General features: G+C 37.8%; 1 protein-coding gene across 33 annotated transcripts in view; it reads right to left on the bottom strand.

The window, feature by feature from the left end:
- The window catches only part of NRXN1 (neurexin 1), a 674512-nt gene that overhangs the window by 378483 nt on the left and 275958 nt on the right, over window positions 1-20071 (bottom strand). For 23 of the 33 annotated variants that reach the window (XM_068186587.1, XM_068186579.1, XM_068186608.1 and 20 more), the window contains 3 exons: window positions 16533-16916; window positions 7727-7930; window positions 5463-5489 (listed from right to left, as the gene is read on the bottom strand). In XM_068186587.1, coding sequence (XP_068042688.1) covers window positions 5463-5489; window positions 7727-7930; window positions 16533-16916 — 615 coding nt within the window. The remainder of the gene's footprint in view (window positions 1-5462; window positions 5490-7726; window positions 7931-16532; window positions 16917-20071) is intronic. The other 10 variants (XM_068186598.1, XM_068186597.1, XM_068186595.1 and 7 more) reach the window with 1 other exon arrangement.

The following is a 20071-nucleotide window of genomic DNA, read 5'->3' on the forward strand; positions in this document are numbered from 1 at the left end:
GCTGTTTTCAACCTTTGATCCAAAATTAATGCCTGGACAAGGCAGGATGGTGTCAGTGCAGCTTCAGGACTGAGTATTGAGGACGGCAGTGAGAGTCTCTGAGTAAAACAGCAGTTTTCCCTTTTTTGGCATGCTGTCTAGTGGCAACAGGGAGATAGTAATCAGAATTTGACTGAATAGGACCAGGTATGTTTTCAGTTTTGTTGCATAGCAGCAGATCCTCTTTTTCAGGAAATTATAAGAAAAGGGGCCTTTAAATGTTATTGCTGAATTAGAAGGAATCCAATGACTTCCTGATCTAAATCTGCAAAGTATAGGCAAAGTTTTAAAAGAATTACTTATAATTATTTCAAACTTTGGGCTGCAAACAGAGGGAAGTTCCTGACTGAACTTGCAGAGAAAGTACCCTGCTGATTTGCTGCCTGTCCTCTATGGTAAAACTCTTTTGCATATTTTTGCCAGGCTGCCAGCCACACTTAATGAGGGAAAGATCAAAACTCATGCAATTCATAAGCACTCTCTAAGAAAACAGGCCAAGTACAAAATCTTACAGTTTGGGTGGAGCTACAAAATTGGATTGTTTTAATGATTCTCTACTGCCAACAACAGCAAAAAAGAGAGCAAATAATATAGTCTAATAATTTTTTCACCATAGTAGGAAGTTAATACATGGAAATGTATTAATGACTTGCTTATTGAAGATTTAGGAATATCCATAAGAGCACAGATGAAGATTCTTGATTTTGCAATAAAACGCAGTTTTGCAAGCAGTAGTTTTCAAAAGGATAGATAGTCTTCATGTGAGATTTTCTGCTGCTTAAAATTCATCTGCACATTGAAAATATAATGTAATTGAACACCATTGCTGGTTCTTTAACAGATACAATTCTCTTCTTATTTACCAATAATCTGACAAAACTCCTTGTCATACCCTGGATTTATAGGATATTTTGACAAGACAGAAATGCTTCAGTAACAGATGTTTCCAAATAAAATAACTTAATCATCTGTAATGTGCATATCTGTGGAATAGGAAAAATTTAAAAGGATGAGCATACAGAACAAGGAAAAAAGATTAAGGGCTATAGAGAAGAACAGAGAATTGAAATGGCATGAGAAAATAAAATGAGAGGAACAATAAATTATATGGAGAATGGGTGAATAGCTAGATACACACAAGAATGAGGGTTGCATGTAAATACAACCACTGAAGGGGCACTTTGCTGGCAGAAGAAACAGAAAACCTTCCAAGCCCAGGAAACTCTTCCTAATTTATACGGGTGGACAGCCAGCTCGCAAACCTGGTTCATGCATTCCCTGGGGAATTGTGCACACATTCACTGCCAGGGGAATCTCTGCTCCCTGACATCCTGCAATTCATAATCATTTCTCCTGACAGTCCTGCATTTGGGTATAACTGAATTCAGTGCCATTGCTCTGTGAGTTATTGCCTACAGAAGCAAAGATGTGTACTAGAAAACGAACCTAAATCTCCCCTGCACTGTGTGCCACAAGCTGAGCAATCTTTCAGAGCACCATTCAAAAATGTGTCCTGTATTTTTTTCCATATTGAACAAAAGTATCAGACTGGGAAATGAGAGGCAGCCATTTACCAATTAACATTATTAGTGGTATAATGTAATTTTTTAGGTTAATTTAAAAAAACCTACAGTCCTACTTGGCTAACTCATATGAAAATACAGAAAATTTATTTCCAGAAATGATAGCAATAAAACAATAATAATAAATCCCTCACAGCCCAAAAAGATGAAATAATGTGTAAGACTGCAGACATCTGTGACAAAAGCATATTGAATATTTAAACCAGCAGCCTTTATAGCTACCTGGATTTTTCCAGATACTAATATTTTGAAATCATTAACATTGAAAAAAAAAAAAAAAAAGTAATTTAATTTGACTCAAGATAATAGCCTTTAAGGTTACAACAGTGAAAAAAAAAATATATATATAGGCATCTGTTTTTGTTCACAAGTTATTCAGAAACTGTTACTGAACTGCAATGGAAATTTTATTGCAATGAATTTCTATTGCTAAGAAATACTGGGGAACAATCCCATTCAGTTCAATAGGATTCACAGCTATTTATAATTTATGCTTGATAGTGTGAAATTAAAGTGTAATAATTACTTCCTTCTTTGAAAGGGAGAAATATTTTGGAGCTTTTATTTTTTTTTAATATATAATTTATTCTTAGGCAACTTTTAAGGATTAGTTCATCAAGTCTATGTATAACGTAGAAGATCTCTACAGCTATTAACTTATTTTTTACAGAGTGATTAATGCCAAAAAATGTTGTTACATTCATATTATTTAAAACAACAGCATTCACTGCAGTCTTATTTTTAAATGAGGCCCTCACCCTATGAGCACTTATATGGAAAGGACAGCAGCTATTTCTGTTCATCAAATAAGTTTTTTCCTTTCTCCTGGTGTCAGCCCCAGCATTGACCTACATGTACTTGCAATTTAAAAGGACTATTTAATTCACTGCCTGACAGACAATTTAATTTGGAAAACTTGTAGCTCTGAAGAACACAATGAAGTTGTTTAAGGATGCACAAACCCAACATTTCAGCAATGGTATTTTCTGACTGACATGAGGCAGAATTTCTAGTGACGCATGGTTTTATGGGCATACAAATCTTCTAACCTGGCACAAAATATTTAGCATGACACATATTGTTAATGAAACACAAGTTCAGTAGTGATCTGGTATCTGATGAACATTTAAATTTTTTTTAAAAATTCTGTCCTTCAAATAAGGAAGACCCCAAAATGCCAGCTCTTCTTCAAGACAGGACATCAGCTAAAGGTGAAGGGATGGCCACGTGTAGAAAAAGTTGTTGCCATAATCTTAGCTCTGTCAGCCAACACTTATTCACTTGAGCTGCAGTGAGCAGAAGACAGGCTTCAGGACAAAATGAGAGGAGGAAGAGGTGCAGTATTTTATTCCCTGGCTTTATAGCTCACAGCAGGACAAGCTGCTTACATTCACATTTTCCTTTTTCTTCTCTCAAGCTTGTTGATGTTCACATTAAGTTTTTGGATTTTGTTTTTTTTTTAATTGTCTCTCCAAATTCAAACCAGATTCCCTCATCCTGACCTTAACTCTGTTACTAGGCTAGGTATAACACATAACTCTCAGTCCCAACACTGAGGTTATATTAACAGGACTAATTTCTAAGTAACACAAGTAGGAAGTGGAAACAAAGTTTTTGAAACATGAAAACCAGATTTACTATCAACCTAAAATCAGGATTGATACATATCCAGCTCTCAGCAGAAAGAGGAGAAGCACTCAACTGTCACAGTGTTTAGCAACCTAATACTCCAGTTCTGGATGCTGTTGCTTTGAAACAAATCGTGTCCCACTAAACCCCATTATATTTTCTAATAAGCACTTTTAAGGACTGCTTAGAGCAATAATTCTCCAGAATCTAAAAATTAGGCTATAGAAATTGCTCGTGAAACATCTGGTTGCTGACAATCTCCAGTGCAGACAAGAAAGCATTGTAGTACTTACCATACCGACAGCTCACAAAACCCTGCTGAGTACACACAAGCACCACAGGGAGATGGAACTAATCACCCAAGTTCATTTCTAACAACAAAACCACTATAAACAAACTGTAAAGAAAAATAACTTATGAGTATTTTATACCAAGGATATTTTGTAGAGAGGTTATGTTGCTTCTCTATGAGACCAAGAATTTACAAGTGCTACTCCAATCCAGTAGATACATTGCTCCTCTTTGCAATCCTCTAATTGGAGGCTTATTTGTGTTTGCAGATTCTCTTTTGATCCAAACCTTGCTTAAAAATGAAATCTAGAAACCATTTAAATTTATCTTTGACACATCATGTAATGCAAAAGAGATTAAAAAATGAAAACACCCGTTATATTGTGGCTTTATTTCTGGGAGGCTTACTTATGTTAGTAACTCTGTTTTCAGAGGGGTTTTCTGATTTTATTAAGGAAGTTAAGAAAAAAGCAAACATTGCTTTTCCTAGGAAAAAAACGAATTTACTAAAGGCAGGCAGTTTCATTACAGTTCTGCCCAAAAAGCTGCTTATCTTACACTTGTTTTTTTCTACTTGAGATTTCATTAGTAGAAAACAAGTGTCCTGTGGCAGACCAAGAAAATGCTTCTGAGATTTCTCATGATTTTATATATTTTAGCAAGTGAGAATTTTTTACTTTTTTATTATTTTCTTTTTAATACGAGGACAATGTCTTTATTGCCTTGGTGATTACAAGCATTTCCTCTATTGCACTGAAGTCTCTCTGAATTTAAGAACAGGTTAAACACTTGCCTCAGGAAATTTTTCTCCTTTTTAATACAAATGCTGTATTTTTTTCTTGTAAAAATTATTAATTGAAAAATGTGTTAGCAAATGACACATTAAGAATAAGTTCAGATCCTTGTTTTTCTTTATGGGTTATAAAACTATTAAGGAAAGTTATGTTACTATATTTTAACTCTTACCAACTACAAATTAAACCTGTGCAGTTTGTTGTTTAGCTTTTTTTTTTTTCTATTTTCATAAAGCCAGTCCTCTGGCCTGCAAAACCTGTTAGGAAGGGAAACAGAAAAACAACCCAAAACTCAAATCTACCATACTTACTATCAATAAATTTGTTGACACCATTCAGGAATTCCATAGACTCAAAATAAAATCACAGTCCTTTTTCTCCTTTCAGAATATAGCCTCTTAATCCAAATAATATCAGAGAAGTTAAAATTTAGTCCATTCATCTGGCAAATGTTTCCCTCTGTTTCATAAACATGCATATCACAGAAAAAAATTGTTCAATTCAAGGATTTTTAACATAATTAGAGTGTAAAAAATCATCATAGAAATACAGTCATTCTCAGACTTAATAATGTCCTCATTGCAATGTTTCACATTTCCATAAATCGAAGATTTAGCAAAACCAAATTGTGCTATAACCAGCCAGTAAATACAGGTAATTGGCTAGGGGGATAGTAAAATAGAAATTTTTGTAGTTAAAAACTATTATGTTCCAACAGTCTATCGACAAGTTGAAGGCAAAATGTCAGGAAAATTATAAAGAAGACACGGGGGAAAAAATGTGTAACTGCTTATCAGAAATGCTGTTTTCAAAAATTCTGTGGCTACTGTAAATATAAAATAGCCTATCTAGAATAACAGAATACTACAGGCACCATTTCTTCTAGGCTTGTTTACAACCTGTAGAATGCTTCCTTTTTAATATTCTAGTTAATATTATGTCCTATGGGAAGGAAAAAATAACAAGTGCTAAAGTATATGATGACTTTTTACACAATGATAATTAATCATCACATTTCATTAATAAATTATCAAACGCTTGCAAGCTGTCCACAATCTTTGCCATTCTAGTTTGCATATTTTACAATGGTGGAATAACATTTTAAAAAGTTTGAATAGGCACTTACTGGAATTACAGTTAATCCTGATACAGTCTAGATGGGGAAGAATAGATGAAAAATGAAAATTTATCCTTCAAGGTAATAGCTGCAGACATCCAATAAAATCACAGTCCACCCTTCCGGGGACAGACACATGCAAATATGGCCACTCCATATCATCAGTCTTTACACAGTGTTATAACCCAGATATACTGCGATAAGTCTTTACCAATAGAAACGACAAATAGGGTAAAAATGGCCAATTTCAAACAAAGCTACATGGTGACAAATCTAAGTGAAAAGTCAGGATTAAAAGTCAAAGATGCTTAATTGAGGCAGGCTGCAACTTTCTCCCCATCTGTGAAAGAACAGGTAATTTCTCTCAGTGCAATTAGAAAGTGCTCCGTCACAATGGGTCATAGAGCAGGCCAGGCCACAATCAGACACCTTGGACAACTTGTGGATAGTATAACCTCAAAGGCTCATCTTTAGAAGCTAAGGATTGACACACAGAGCTCATCACCCAGGCCCAGAAATAAGGGGTTGTGGGTTTTCACATGCTTAACATCTAGATTTTAGAAATGAACTATGACTACTTTAAAGTTATAATAATACAGAGGGAAAAAAATAATGTATTTATAAGCATTCATAAGAGAATGAAGAGAATCCTTTCTATTTTAAGATTTTCTTGCCTGACTTAAAAAAAAACAAAAAAAGACAGAATAAAAAAATAGGGGCGATGGAGGAAGAAACAATATTGTTAGATCATGGATTTATTTACTTTTTATTGACTGTCATGAACTCTAGAAGTAGGCAGAGGGTGGTGTTTTGTATGTAAAGTGAATAACCTGATCTGTGCACGATCCTCTGCCGGGCGACCTACACTAATTTATCACTTAAAAAAAAAACAAAACAAAAAAACAACAAAAAAAAAAGCCAAAAAGAAAACCAAACCCCAAACCCACACCATGCTACTTTGTTTGTACAGCTACTCCTGGTTTACACCTTTGAGGAACATGTATACCATCAAACCTAGATTTTGTTTCCATATAGCTGAGTTTGTCATGTGTCGTCAACCGCATCAGAAAAGTGGTTGCAAACAGCCGAGGAGCAGCACCTGCACACCCCCTTTACAGAAAGCACTCGGAGCCTCCGTGCAGGAGGGGACAGGCAGGGAAGGGTCACCCTTTGCTCCTCCTCCTCCTCACCGCTAAACACCAGGGCAGCGTTTCTGTGAGCGACCCTTAGATGAAGTGGAGGGTCGGGTGGTTGTTTTCTTACCCCTCACTCCCCACTGGTGCTTTCTAAATCTGTGACTAAAGCAAAAAACCTCTTCATCCCCTTTAAAAATAGCATCTCCCTGAATGGGAATAGCTGCATAGGATGTGCATTTTCCTCCTGCTCTGTTTCAGGTCCTGACTTGGACTTACGCCACTTAAGTGTGGCAGAAGCTTCTTACGCCCCTCGGCCACGTAAGCGCGGCAGAAGCACTTTTATTTCTTTACTTGCTTTTTTTTTTATAAACTAGAGAGCATCATAACCTGACATTTTGTCCATCATATTTTAAACAAGGAAACCAATTTTTTTTTTTTTTTCTTTCTGTAAAAGGGCTTGTGCCTCCTGTGTTCACAAGGCTGTTTGCTGAGGGCCGCAGTCTTTGGGCATTGAAGGGTTGTGTTATCGTTCGACACTACAAAAACACCACTACAGAATTGTTTAAAAAAGAGGAGATGGATTTAATATAGATTTGACACTTAAAAAAAGGAGACCAAGAAATCAACCAGTGGGTATATCTAACTGCAATATTTTCAGTGCTAAAGCCAGAAGGTCTTTGATACATTTGCATGTCATAGATTAATTGGTGGAGATAAAATTGAGCTGACATACATATTTGTTGTTTCTGCTTGCACATTAAAACATCTAGAATTGCTATTCTGAAGAAATTGTGGAGGGAGACCAATTTTCCACAACCAAAAAAAAAAAAAAAAAGAAAACAATTTAGCCAAAAAGTACCACTGATGATCTTGTCTTCTTTTTTTAGAATACACAACAGTACGAAAATATTGTGATGGGTAATGTTAAGACTAAATAAAGAATACAAAAAATGCAAAGGAAAAAAAAATTGTAATAATGGCCGTGTACTTGTGTACATATGCAAATGCTGCATTGATGTGTGCTTATATATCATTTCAGTTTACTTTTAATGTTAAAACAGGCTGTTTCATAAATGTTTGCAAGCAAAAAGAAAAATGTAAAGAAAATGTTAATTTCTTGGAGGAAGAGGTTGTTACCTAGATTGACCGTTAGCTTAACTCGTCCTGCATCCAGCTCTAACCGAAGGGTATCTGCAGATTCCCTGGAAGTCGTTGCCATTAAAATGCCATAAGCTCGCTGGGACCTGAACCTTAAAGAAACATCTTCGGCCTCTGTGTGCATCACAACAGGAAGCTGGATTTTCATAAACATACTTCCATCATAGCTTAAAATTGTTGCCTCTGGAAACACAAAGGAGAAAATTGGTTGTTAAAGGATTGTGCTCTGGCTACTGACACTCCTTAAAGGTAAGATGGTAAAAGTATATTCAGTCAGTATGACACAAAAACTACATATTGCTTTTCATTGATATTACTGGGAGACACAAGGGAAGTCAGGTTTGGGGTTTTTGTTAGGGTTTGTTTTGTTTTTAAGTGGCATGTCTTGGTGCTTTTTAAAGAAACTAAATTGTTCTTTAATGATCCAGACAGTCATGTGTGCATCTTCAATGAGATCAATAAAATCACCTGTAAGGCAATGCTTGAAAGACCAGGCCTGTACTGCTCAAAATAGGTCAAATCAGGAAAAGATATTCAGGTAAGCTTAACAGCGTAACAAAAGCCCATGCCTGATGGTCAGTCCCCTGGATAACCACCTTAGAACGCTTCATGTATAAACCCATTGACATTGCTACAACTATGGGTTGCAATTGCCATACAGTGACCAAAAATCCCCCTGAAATGCATGACTCTCCCCAGCACGGTTTGGATGGGGCACAGGTTGTTCCATGACTACAAAAACCATGGTGTAAACTCAAAAATGCTTATATGAACTCTAAGACAGCCTCAGCAAGAGGATCGAGACTGGAATTGGCATATTGAGGGTAACATCTTAAAACCCCCAAGACAAGCAAAGAACTGTCACTTTCAGACATTCCAGGAAACCATCCTGGCCAGAGGCTCTGGCACAGAGCAGTCACAGTCTGTTAGACCCCAGAGCAACCGGTCACAAGCTTTCTTTTTCCAGCTTTCAGACTGGTAACGAGAAAGGTAGCAAAGAGCCTGCGTTTCTGCTCACAGGGAGGCACTGCAGTTCCTGGAAAGCAAAGGAAGCATTTCTGAAATGTACTAGTAAGTCCTTTTTGGCAGGACAATCAAACATTGTGGGCAGAGAACACCTATGGGAAGCTTCCCTATGTTTCAATTTTCTTCAGTGTAACGGAGACACTTATCTAAAAGTTTATTGTGGTGTCAACATGCAATATTTTCAATGACTAATACTACTGATACCATGTTAAGTAAATATCACAACTACATTTGCCAAAATTGTTCCCAGAGCATATCTTGTATGCTGCTAAAGGCCGATGAGCTCTTCGAGACTTCCAGCCTACACGATCCACGGAAGGACAAAACGTTCTACTAATTCTGTGAGAGGCAAAAGTGATAGATGATATTTTCACTAAAACAAATAGAAAATGGCTTGGGTTAGGAGGAACCTTAAAGATCACTCAGTTCCACCCACGTCCCCTGCCATGGGCAGGCACACTTCCCACTTCACCAGGTTGCTCCAATTCCCTTCCAACCTGGCCTTGAACACTGCCAGGGGTGGGGCATCCACAGCTCCTCTGGGCAACCTTCTCCTGTGCAAAGAATTTTAAATTCCCCCAATACAAATTTGGAGAAAACACTCTGATGTTGGGTAAAAAAGTGGTTACTGAGACTGGTGTGAAAATCCTTAGATGTAACAGGTTGTAAGAATGCATTTACAGATTTGATGACTTCTGACTATGCAGGCAATCATGTTTTCAGCATATTTTAAATCTAAAATTTTCGGTGAAGTAGATTAAATACTTGCAACAATGTGAAAAGTGATTTCAAGTCAAAGAGCTTTCAGTGGAAGGTGATTTTCCCTTTGGTGGTTTGGGGTTTTTATTTGTTATTTTGGGGGTTGGGCTTTTGTGGGTTTCCTTGTTTGTTTATTAGTTTTTTGGGGGAAGTCACAAACTGGAGCTTTCAATTCCTTCCTATATCTAGCTGTCTAGTCCATGCATAACAATCCCCCAAGATTTTTATCAAGGTAAACTTAACTGAGGTAAAGAATTCCAGGAAAAAACCCTAAAGTTACATACTAACTACAGAAAATAACAGGTATTTTGTCTTGTCTATATAAATCCACCACATTAATAGCACTCAGAGTTTTCATATACAGAGCAAACCCAACATTCATCAATGCTAGAATTCTGTTGTTAACAAATTGTCTTAGGATAATGTAAAAAAGGGAGCTGACAGAATCAGCACTGCTACATTTTGCCAACTTTCCTTTAATTATTCAAGTTGGATTTTTTTTGAAAATTGCAGAAAAAGGAGAGAAGAAACATAATTTGAGACTTAATTTAATTGGAGATAGCCTGTGAGTAACACTATGGTGAGCAGACCAATTGTGATTAGATACTTAATCCTCCCTAAGCCAATATTTGTGACATATATACGGTGTCAATATTTTGGGAACAGATGTTCCAAGAACAGACCAAAGATACTGAACAGAAGATCAAATTACTTAAAAGCTCTGGGCAATGAGGAAGCCCCCTCATGTCAACTAGCTCCTTTTAATATGTCAATATGCCCTTTCCAAGGCACAGGCTTTCTAAATATGAAAGTATATTGTGGAAGAGGGAAAAAAAAAAAAAAACCAACAAAAACCTCTCAAAACTAAAAAAAAAAAAAAAACAACCAAAAAAAACCCCAAGCAAAACCAAAGCCAGAAACAAAACAAAACAAAAATGCAAAGGCAAATGGAAAACAATGAAAAAAACCAAAACCAAACACAAAACCAACCCCCAAAAAACCCAAATAACAAACAAAGCAGAATCAAGCACAAAACTGGCAGGAATGGATGGCTAATTTACAAGGCCTGGTCAGTAAGAAGGCGACCTGATTGACAAGAGGCACCAGTTACAGAAATCTTGAAGGAACAATTCAGCTAAAAATATGCATTAATTCTTGCCACTTTTTTTTTTGTGCTTCAGGCCAACTAATTCCAAAAAGGTGTCTCATATTTACGTGAAATGTACACTGCTAAATATTCTCTCATAAGTGTTGGCAGAATGTCATTTTTCTCTTGTTCAGCTTTCTCTTAATTGTTAGACCAAAAGATAGTAGACTCAAAGTTTAGCTCAGGATGTGATATTCATTAAAAGAAAGGAGGAAAAAAGTAATAGCTTTACTACCACTTCACTGTTGGAATCAGTGCCAAAAAGAAAAAAAAAAAAAAAACAGCAGAAAATCCTTATAAAATAATCACTGAAAATTTTTTTGGTGGCAGCAGATAAGTGCATGCAGTAGAAATATTAAGGAATATATGGCACTATATAGTACAGAGACTTATATTAAAATGTTTTATACATTCATTCTTTGACAGTTTAATAAGCCTGACAATTCTAACTTTTCCTGCTTCTGTGGTAAAAACCAGCCAACCAAAACACACAAATGAACCAAACTCCAAAACAACCCCCAGTGAAGGGTTCAGTCCCCCTCTCAATTTTTTTTTTCTTCATTTTGTTTCTTATTAAAATCTTCATGGCTAGATAGTCTTCTTTTCTACATACACACACACCACCTCAATTATCTCTGTGTCTAAAGCCAAGGATGCACAGATCAGTGCTGACATGAGAGGAGAGTCAGGACCTTAATTTCCACTTGAGCTGGAATTACCTAAATTGCTCAAGAGACAGGCACCAACTCTTCTGGAAACTTTCCTACATCTGCTCCTACCCTCAGAAATGCTGAACTGGATATTTTTAGAGTTAAGTAGAATTTCCTGAGTAGATGCCATTCTTCAATTCACAGCCTATTTAAATTAAAGTGAAACAAGTATGGCATTTGAATTTCAGGGCTCTTTTTTGTAAGTTTTGCAGTCAAGTTTGAGTTGTTTTAAGAACGTGATTCTTGGTGAGTATGAATGCCTATTGCACATAATTTAATAAATAAAACAGGATCTTGTTTCCTCTGGACCCCTCGTGGTGCCTGTGAAGTCCCAAAGAAAGAATTATTAATTTTTCCCTGCTTTTCCAGTTTCAGTGTGCCTGCAATAATTTGAGGACTGTATTGCATCCCACAGAGCCAATTTTAAAGCATGAAATCATCCTCTGTGTCTGCTGTCACTAAAATCCCACACAAACTTTGCCCAGAAATGACAGACTCTCAGTCCAGAGTCATGCCAGGATATGAATGAGCAATCTGGATCATCAATAATACAGTATTCAAGGTTTGCTCTCTTATTCTGTGGTTTTTTACCAGTACAAGTAGAGCAACAATGTCGTGCCTTAAAAAGGCTCCCTGATATCTATATATATGTAAAAAAAATAAAAATATATACGTGTGTGTGTGTGCATGTGTGATTTTAATCCTAAAAATTATGTGAGTATTCAAATATATTGGCTGCTACTGAGTCAAATTTGAACTTTTTGTGCTCTTGGCAGGTGTTTTGTGTTTTCTATATGGCATCTTCTTCAGTCCACTTGGGCCCAAAGCTGCAGCCTTGGAGATTTATAGGGAACATTTCCATCAATATGATAGAAACAATTCTCTGTATGTGATTATTTACTGGACAATGTGTGAATAAAAGCTGAAATTATTCCTCCCAATTCCTACACTGGTATTATTTCAGGACTGAGGTCTTAAGCCACACTGTAAGTTTTTTTACAACTTTAACACACAGGACCAATCAGTTAATTTAAGACAGTGATGGAATTAGTATAATATTTAGAAGACTTGAGTCTTCATGCCATCTATCCTCATACCACCTCTATCATTCTTCATTTAAAATTTTAAAGCATCCAGGTATAACACAAGAAAGGAAAGCTACATTTCTTTAATGTGTATATGTGTATGTAGAGGTCTGTGCATGCACAATATGGACATCTACTCACACTCCAAACAGATTTTCTCTTCAGAAATGTCACCTTCATAAACCTTTGTTTGCATGCTTACTTTTTCATATCCCTGTTTGATGACTTTATTGATCCAGTCCAAAGAATGTTGCAAAAGGCTTTGCCAAGAGGCAGACAGTCACTCAATGATCCACAAAGTAAGAGAGGACACCAAATTACATTGCTGTGACATCTGTCCATCCATCTGCTAGACTTTTCATAATTACTAAAGCCAATCTACAGATTATGCTGATGTTTAACCTTACTGAAAACCAAGAATAAAACAACTATAACTTGCAACAGGAGAAAATGGATGTGGCTATAAATGTATGTGTGTGTATATATATATAAAATTTTAAGTATACACAAATAAAAATAGACCACAGTGGTGTTCCAAGAGTTTTGTGCACTAATGAGCTGAAATTATTTCAGGTTCTGTATCATACACTAAACATCCATGTATGGATGTTAGCACTCCTAATTCAGGTGAAATAATATGAAAAAAAATTAAGTGGCAATAAAAACCAGCTCCGCACTTATTTTTTAGTTAAGACACCTTAATAAATGTTAAACATTCTAATTGTTTAATCTGCAGTATTTTATTCTAAAGCTTTCTTTTCTTTGTGAATCTGTATTGTTTGTTGAAATGAGTGTGTTCCCCTTTTATTTAAATTAGCTTGAACAATTGTAAATGCGCTGCTTATATCACCAAATACAAAAGTTTATCAGTTCCTACACACGGGCAGTAGTTATAATAACTTTGTGTAGTAGGATGCCAACACGACGCTTTCAGAATCCCAAAAGCTATAATCTTATTAATGCATGACCACTTGGGACATGAATATTACTGAGAAGACGCCTCCTTTCAGTGCAGTTCCCTCTAGAGAGGGAAACAGGGAAACCCAAGAGCAGGAAATAATCTCACAGTGCTGAAGTGCCACACATTTCTGCTGGACAAGAACCAAATGTTGTTGTGGAGGAGCCAACACCACCACTCCAGGACCACCATTCCCACCAGGGGAATGCACTGGGAAAACGAAGCCTTTAAGCTTGGCAATGCTCGAAAATAAGGCATGGGAAATAAAAGGCAAAGGTTTCTTTATAAAACATCACCACCTGTCCAACGCTGACAGGGCTCAGTGTCAGATTAGGGTGACCCTGAAAGATGGAAAAGTCTCTTCTCTAACTTGTACCTTCAAAGAAAGACTTAATAGTCTTCAGCTGTCTGGTCTCAAGGTAGTTTATTGTATGTTATCTAAAAGATTTCTCCCTGAGCTGCTGTGGTCCGTTCAGCAGGTCAGACAAAGGCACACACTGACTCCCAGGGGGCTGGTGCCATCTTTTATATCATCCATTACGTGTTAAATGTTTATGGTTTTTCCCCAATGCCCATCACCTATATTGAACAGTGACTTTCTACTCTAAACCAATCTGTGAGTGCCAACTTCACCAAGAACATGGAGGTTGGGAAGAAGAAGGAAAAAGGACAGGGCACACCCAAGTCCCTGCATCTTAGAACTTCTGACCCCCATGTACAAAACTCAGACCCCTCTGTACAAGGCCTAAACCCCCCTGTACAGCACTCAAAAACTCTTCCTTTCACTTTGTGACTACTTCTACTACAATATCTAAACTTTTGTGATTTCTTGTTCTTCCTGCAAGGTTGGTAAATTGTTCCATGGGTCAGGTTCAAAGCCACAGGGGTCTGTGGCTGCATGCCAGGGTCTCAAATGCTTCTGACCTGGGCCCGGAACATCCAAGAGTGTCCAAGGGACATTCTGGGTTCCGACAAAACCATGGAAAGTTGCTGCGCTGATGCCTGCTTTCAGTTCTTTTCAGATCCTGTGCTTATGTCCCTAAGGCACACGTTTCCCGGCTTTTCCGTGGAACTAAGACGCAAAGGCGGTTTTGGCTCGAGCCCCTGTGTAATAGGCGAGTTTGGCCACAGGGTGGTACACCAGCCATGCCTAAGCGAGGGCTGCGGGGATGCACCGGGCAGCTCCGTTATCCTCTCCATCCCTCTGCCGGCCGGCTCCACCGCGGGCAGCAGCCTCCGCCGGGAGCCAAAGGCATCGACAGCCAGAACGGAGCACAGAGGAGCCCCACTGCAGAATCCGACAGGAGAACCTTGCCAAAGATGGAGATATGGAGCCAAAGGCATCGATAGCCAGAACGGAGCACAGAGGAGCCCCACTGCAGAATCCGACAGGAGAACCTTGCCAAAGATGGAGATATGGAGCCAAAGGCATCGGTAGCCAGAACGGAGCACAGAGGAGCCCCACTGCAGAATCCGACAGGAGAACCTTGCCAAAGATGGAGATATGGAGCCAAAGGCATCGGTAGCCAGAACACAGAGAAACCCCACCGAAGAATCTGAGAGAATCTCCTTGCAAACGATGGCAACGTGGAGGTATCCGTACTGCATAAAAGTACGTATCCTACTGACGTGCGACTTAAAACTTTCATTGGGGGCTTTCTTTCTAAAGGACACATTTTTGTTTCATCTGATTAACGCAAAAAATCAATCAAACTAGATGAAAAGAACTTAATTTTCAGTCAATAAATTTCAGGTTTAGATTTCAGTTTGAAGACAAATCTGAAGAAAATACTGTGTCAACTGTAAGAGGAAAAAATACAACTCCTGGCATTGAAACACTTTCTATTCCAATAAGAATAAAAATAAAAACCTTAAATCTTAAACACATTTATTTTTATTGCTTACCTCCTTAAAATATTTCATTAGCACACTGCAATTTTAAATAAATTACAGGGTTTTCCATCTATTAACTAACCTCAACATCTGCCTAGCTTGACACTATCCACCTTTTCAATTAAATAAATTGAGTTTGTCAACTTCACTGTTACCATTTCTAGGCATGAGGAATACACAGATTTTAGGTAACTTCAGACAGTTTCCTTGGGTACTTGTATCTTTTCAAAAAGAGATAAGTAAAAAATATTAATTTTTACTGACTCTTTTGTTTTGGCTCACGGGTGAAGTTCTGACATGGATTTAAGTAACACTGTGGAATTCAAAAGCAAATTTAATTATATACTAATATTGACATAAATAGGCAGAGAATAAGACCTCAGTTTGGAACTGGAATGTGACAATTTCGCTGATGCCTTAAGATATTAGCCTTTATATTTTTCAAATCCTGGGCTGCAATAGTGCATAACTCTAAACTTCATATAAAATGCTAACTACTCTTCACACTTTGGCCAGACAAAACAAATCCTTTGGGCCTGGAATTCAAGGACACCCTACAGCCTCAGGCCCTGAAAAGCATTAACAACGGTGAATTGGGGGATGCAAACTGGGGGTTATATGACTTCATTACCTGAAGCTGCAATTGGAGGATTAAGCCCTGATATGTATATGGACAAAACTTCTATCTGTCTGAAACACTTGTGACCATGGTGCATCTTGGGTGTGGCCTCTGGGAGGCTTTTACCCTGCCCAAGGTGCCTCTATTAAAGGTCTTTAACAAATACCCACCTTCTTCTCTTAACCTTGTCTAGCCTCTGCTCTGGCTAGCCACTCCAAGGCATCATAGCAATGCAATGATATTCAAAATTGCTTTCAGAAAGCTTTTCAGAGCTCAGCAATGTATGATGAGGCACAAAAGGAGGCATGTTCTAGGAGCTGTTCAGCAGTGCTGACTCTGTCACAGCCACCAAATACTCCTTCATGCACCTTAGGGTCTCTCCTAAGATCTTTCCTCCAGAATTACTGCTTTGAGTGTAGAGCAGGGCTCTACCTCACATCAAGAGAAATCAAGGATGCTTTTTTTTGCCTCAGGACAGTTAAGGATCACTTACCATTTTTAATCATTGTACAGGATTTTATTTATTTTATAGCAGTACTTTTTTTTATATATATAAAAGCAAAAGAGCAGTCATCTCACAGAACCTACCTCTTTCACACGATCTGCCAAGGTACCCCGTGCCGGAGCAATCACACACATATCTGTTCCACCCATCCCTGCACACACCATTGTTTTTACAGGGGTTGCTAAGGCAAGGCTTTGCAGTTTCTCTTGAGCATGAGGGTTTTACTCCAGCTGTGCTTTGAATTTCAGCCATCTGTCGAATATCTTTGCTTTGGCCATCAATAAATAAATCTCGAATGCAGCCAACGTATCCATAATTGAGGAGTGCTGTCCACACTTCTGTTGGGAAGACCAGGCCTGCTTTATTTTCTGGTAAGCCTCCAAGATACAAGTCATCATCCAAGTCAAGGATTTCACTTTCTCCTGGTGCAGTGTATGGAGTACGTAACGTGTTCACAGATATCGTCCCTGTAAAGACAATTAAACGTGTGATTTTCAAGATATTTGATTTTGGTACTGCTTTTTTTTTTTTTTTTACTCATTCATCTACATGTCACATTAGCTCCTGGCAAACAGTTGTAAGTGAAGCAGAGGTACTTGTGTTTGTACAGCTGTAGAACCATAGATACACTTCAGTATTTCAATTGCAATGTAGTCAGGAAGTTGATGATCTAAAAAGCCTTTATGCATAACACTGCATGAGCACAACAGGAAAAATCCCAGTCAAAACCCCCTTACCCATCTCCTAGGTACAGGAGGAATGCAGTTCGTAGCTATTTTCAGAAACACCCTCTTTGTGCAACAGCAACAAAAATATCTTCACTCCCTCATATGTATTTGAAAGCCTTAAGGTCAGGGTTGCATTGATAGGTTGCAGCCTGGGAGGCAAACCTGAGCCTTTGGTTTGGGCCCAAAGACACAGTATTTTAAAAAACTCTCACCACTTCCAGTGGGCTTTGGATAAGACTTTTTTGTCTTTAAGTGCAGAAGGAAAATGCTCTCATCAGCTGCCAGGCAGGCAATCATTAAGAAGGAAGAGATGTGGTCCTGGAGGGAAAATCAATGCCTCTGATTCTTATCTCAAAATGTGTGCATGTTACAATGAGAGGGAGAGAAGATGCATACAGACCTTCAGGAAACCAGAAATACCTCTTCCAATTTAGTCTAAAAATTTAATAAACAAAATTGAACCTAAAATAGAGTTCTTTTTATGAAGTGTCTGAACAAAGAAAATGTAATCATCAGCAAAGAACTTTTTTTTGGTGGCACTTTGTTTAAAATAATGAGGTATGCAACACCTACAATTTGAATAAGCAGAAACACAAATTTAGTGCATGCAGTCACAGAGCATACTTATGCCAACCAATTTTAATTTTATTTCTAAGTAAAATCGCTTGGCAAAAAAAAAAAAATCTTCCTGTAGATCTTCACAGACATGATTCCTTATCACTCTACGTGGGTACAAAAGCAAACAAAATATAAATCCAAGTATTAGATAGGTGACAAAATTATTCCAATGACCAGTCATATCATGCAGCACTTATCTGCTGGGCATAACATTGAAAGTGTTTATTGGTAACAAGACACTGAAGAATTGTGTTCACCGTGATTAATTTAGCATACATATATATACAAAGTGAACATGATTCACCATCTCCACTGTTAGCCTGAAACAGATTCCAGAAGATAACACTGATTACCAAAAACGCTTCCACTGTGGTAGGAGTTGTGCATCAGAAGAAATTCACACTTTACACAGCATACGTACTAAAATGTCAGTTTTAAGCAAACAAAGGCAGGTCAGAAAAAGATCAATCTCTTACTTGGGTACAGCCTAAAATTTAGGCTTCTCTCTTAGTAATGGACCCCTGTGGAAGTTCTGTTTTTTCTGTTCTATTGTTGGTTCAGTAGGTTGAGTTCAACAACACTGACAGAATGAAAATCTATTGAATTTGGATTGTTAATAAAAGCTGTTTGGGATAAAGGTCTCAGGAGGTCCAATTCCCATGTGAGACTCACAACATGGACTTTAGAAGGACTGAAAACCACAAACAGTCTCCTTACTATCAGAAGAGAACTAACAAGATAAAACAAAGTCTTGCACAGCAGTCTTGCATCTTTATAAGCATGATTAAAGAGTGAGGATGTGGTCAGTTTTCCCTTTTATGTATTCTAAGAAATGTTTTCTGTGTCAGTTGAATAATCCCATAGATACAAAAGTGAACCTCCAAGAAAGTAAGTAAGAAATAAGCATGCTGAAACAAGATACTTTTTCTTCCAAACTTCCATCTGTTTAAAACTGATAGGATGATTATGGTTTGCTAACTATAAAAAATTTGTTGTTGCTTCTCAGCTTCTAGAAGCAGAACTTGGCACTCATATGGAATGCTTGCTATAGGTTTGACCTTAGGCATGCGAGCATAAACATTTTGAGATTTGATTAATCAGCTGAGTCAAACAAGGACACCTGTAAATGACCTGCCAAACCAAGAGAGACTTTCAGAGAGCATCCTAGGGTATCAGGAAGGATGGCTAACAGGCAACAGATCTTTTAGTCTCTAAAGACATTGGAGACACTGTAAATATAAATTGTACTTGTCCTCACAGTGTTTTTTTACTGCTATTGTTGCTTGCTGCCATCTGTTGATGTACAGGCTAATTTAGGAGCAAACACTCTAAACCCATGTTCAGGCAGCACCCACTCTTGCACCCACACGAGTTAACTCAGCTGCAGCCTCCAACAGCAAGCTCCAACATGTGAACAGTGCTGCTTTCTGCTGGACAAAAATGCTCATATTTTCAAGACATTGACGAAGAACCCCAAGAACTCCTTTTCTATTAAAAAAAAATCTACTATGCCATGATTACCTTCAGCTCACAGAAGAAGACAGATAAATCTCTGCTAGTATAGCTGCTACTCAGTGTTCCAAGAGGAAGGTGTGCAAGCACAGGAGGCTTAGGAAGGTGAATGATAAGGGAAACTGGTGACTGTGAATTATAGTAAAGTGATAGATTGAAGCAGGAAATTTTTCTTCTCTGTGTCATAAAGGATTACTCTGAAGAGAGCTTAAGTATTATTTTGAATAGATGTCAACAGCTTCTTAAAGAAATGAACTTTTTACCTTCCCAGGTAAAAGACATGAAACCCCATAAAATACTCTGCGTGAGAAGTCCTCTGAAACCTTGCAATCCTGGCATTTAATGACTATGGGTACAAAAACATGACAGGAAACTACACAGCCATCACTGCTGATGATATCCAAATTACCTTTTATGTATCTCTGACAGACAACGCAAACACTGCTCACTAATTGCTTTGTAAACACAGAAGAAGAAAGAAAAATCCAGGTAAAATAAGGGAACATAAAAATATTCCAAAATACAGCAAAAATTACAGAGCCTTTTAAGAATCCTACAACAAAATGCAGAACTCAAGTTCACAGAACCTTGGCCTACAGAAAATAAACAATGGTTCCATCAGCACCCTTTGGATTTGCAGGGCACCCAGGGCTGAGACAGAGGTGGTAGCACATGCTGTTTCATCCTGGTGAGTTTTTGATGGGGGAGGAGGGTGTGTGATTATTATTTTTCCTAGTTTTTCTTGTTTGTTGCAGGAGTTTGGG

Source organism: Anomalospiza imberbis, chromosome 3, assembly GCF_031753505.1.
Source record: "Anomalospiza imberbis isolate Cuckoo-Finch-1a 21T00152 chromosome 3, ASM3175350v1, whole genome shotgun sequence".
Taxonomy (NCBI): Eukaryota; Metazoa; Chordata; class Aves; order Passeriformes; family Viduidae; genus Anomalospiza; species Anomalospiza imberbis.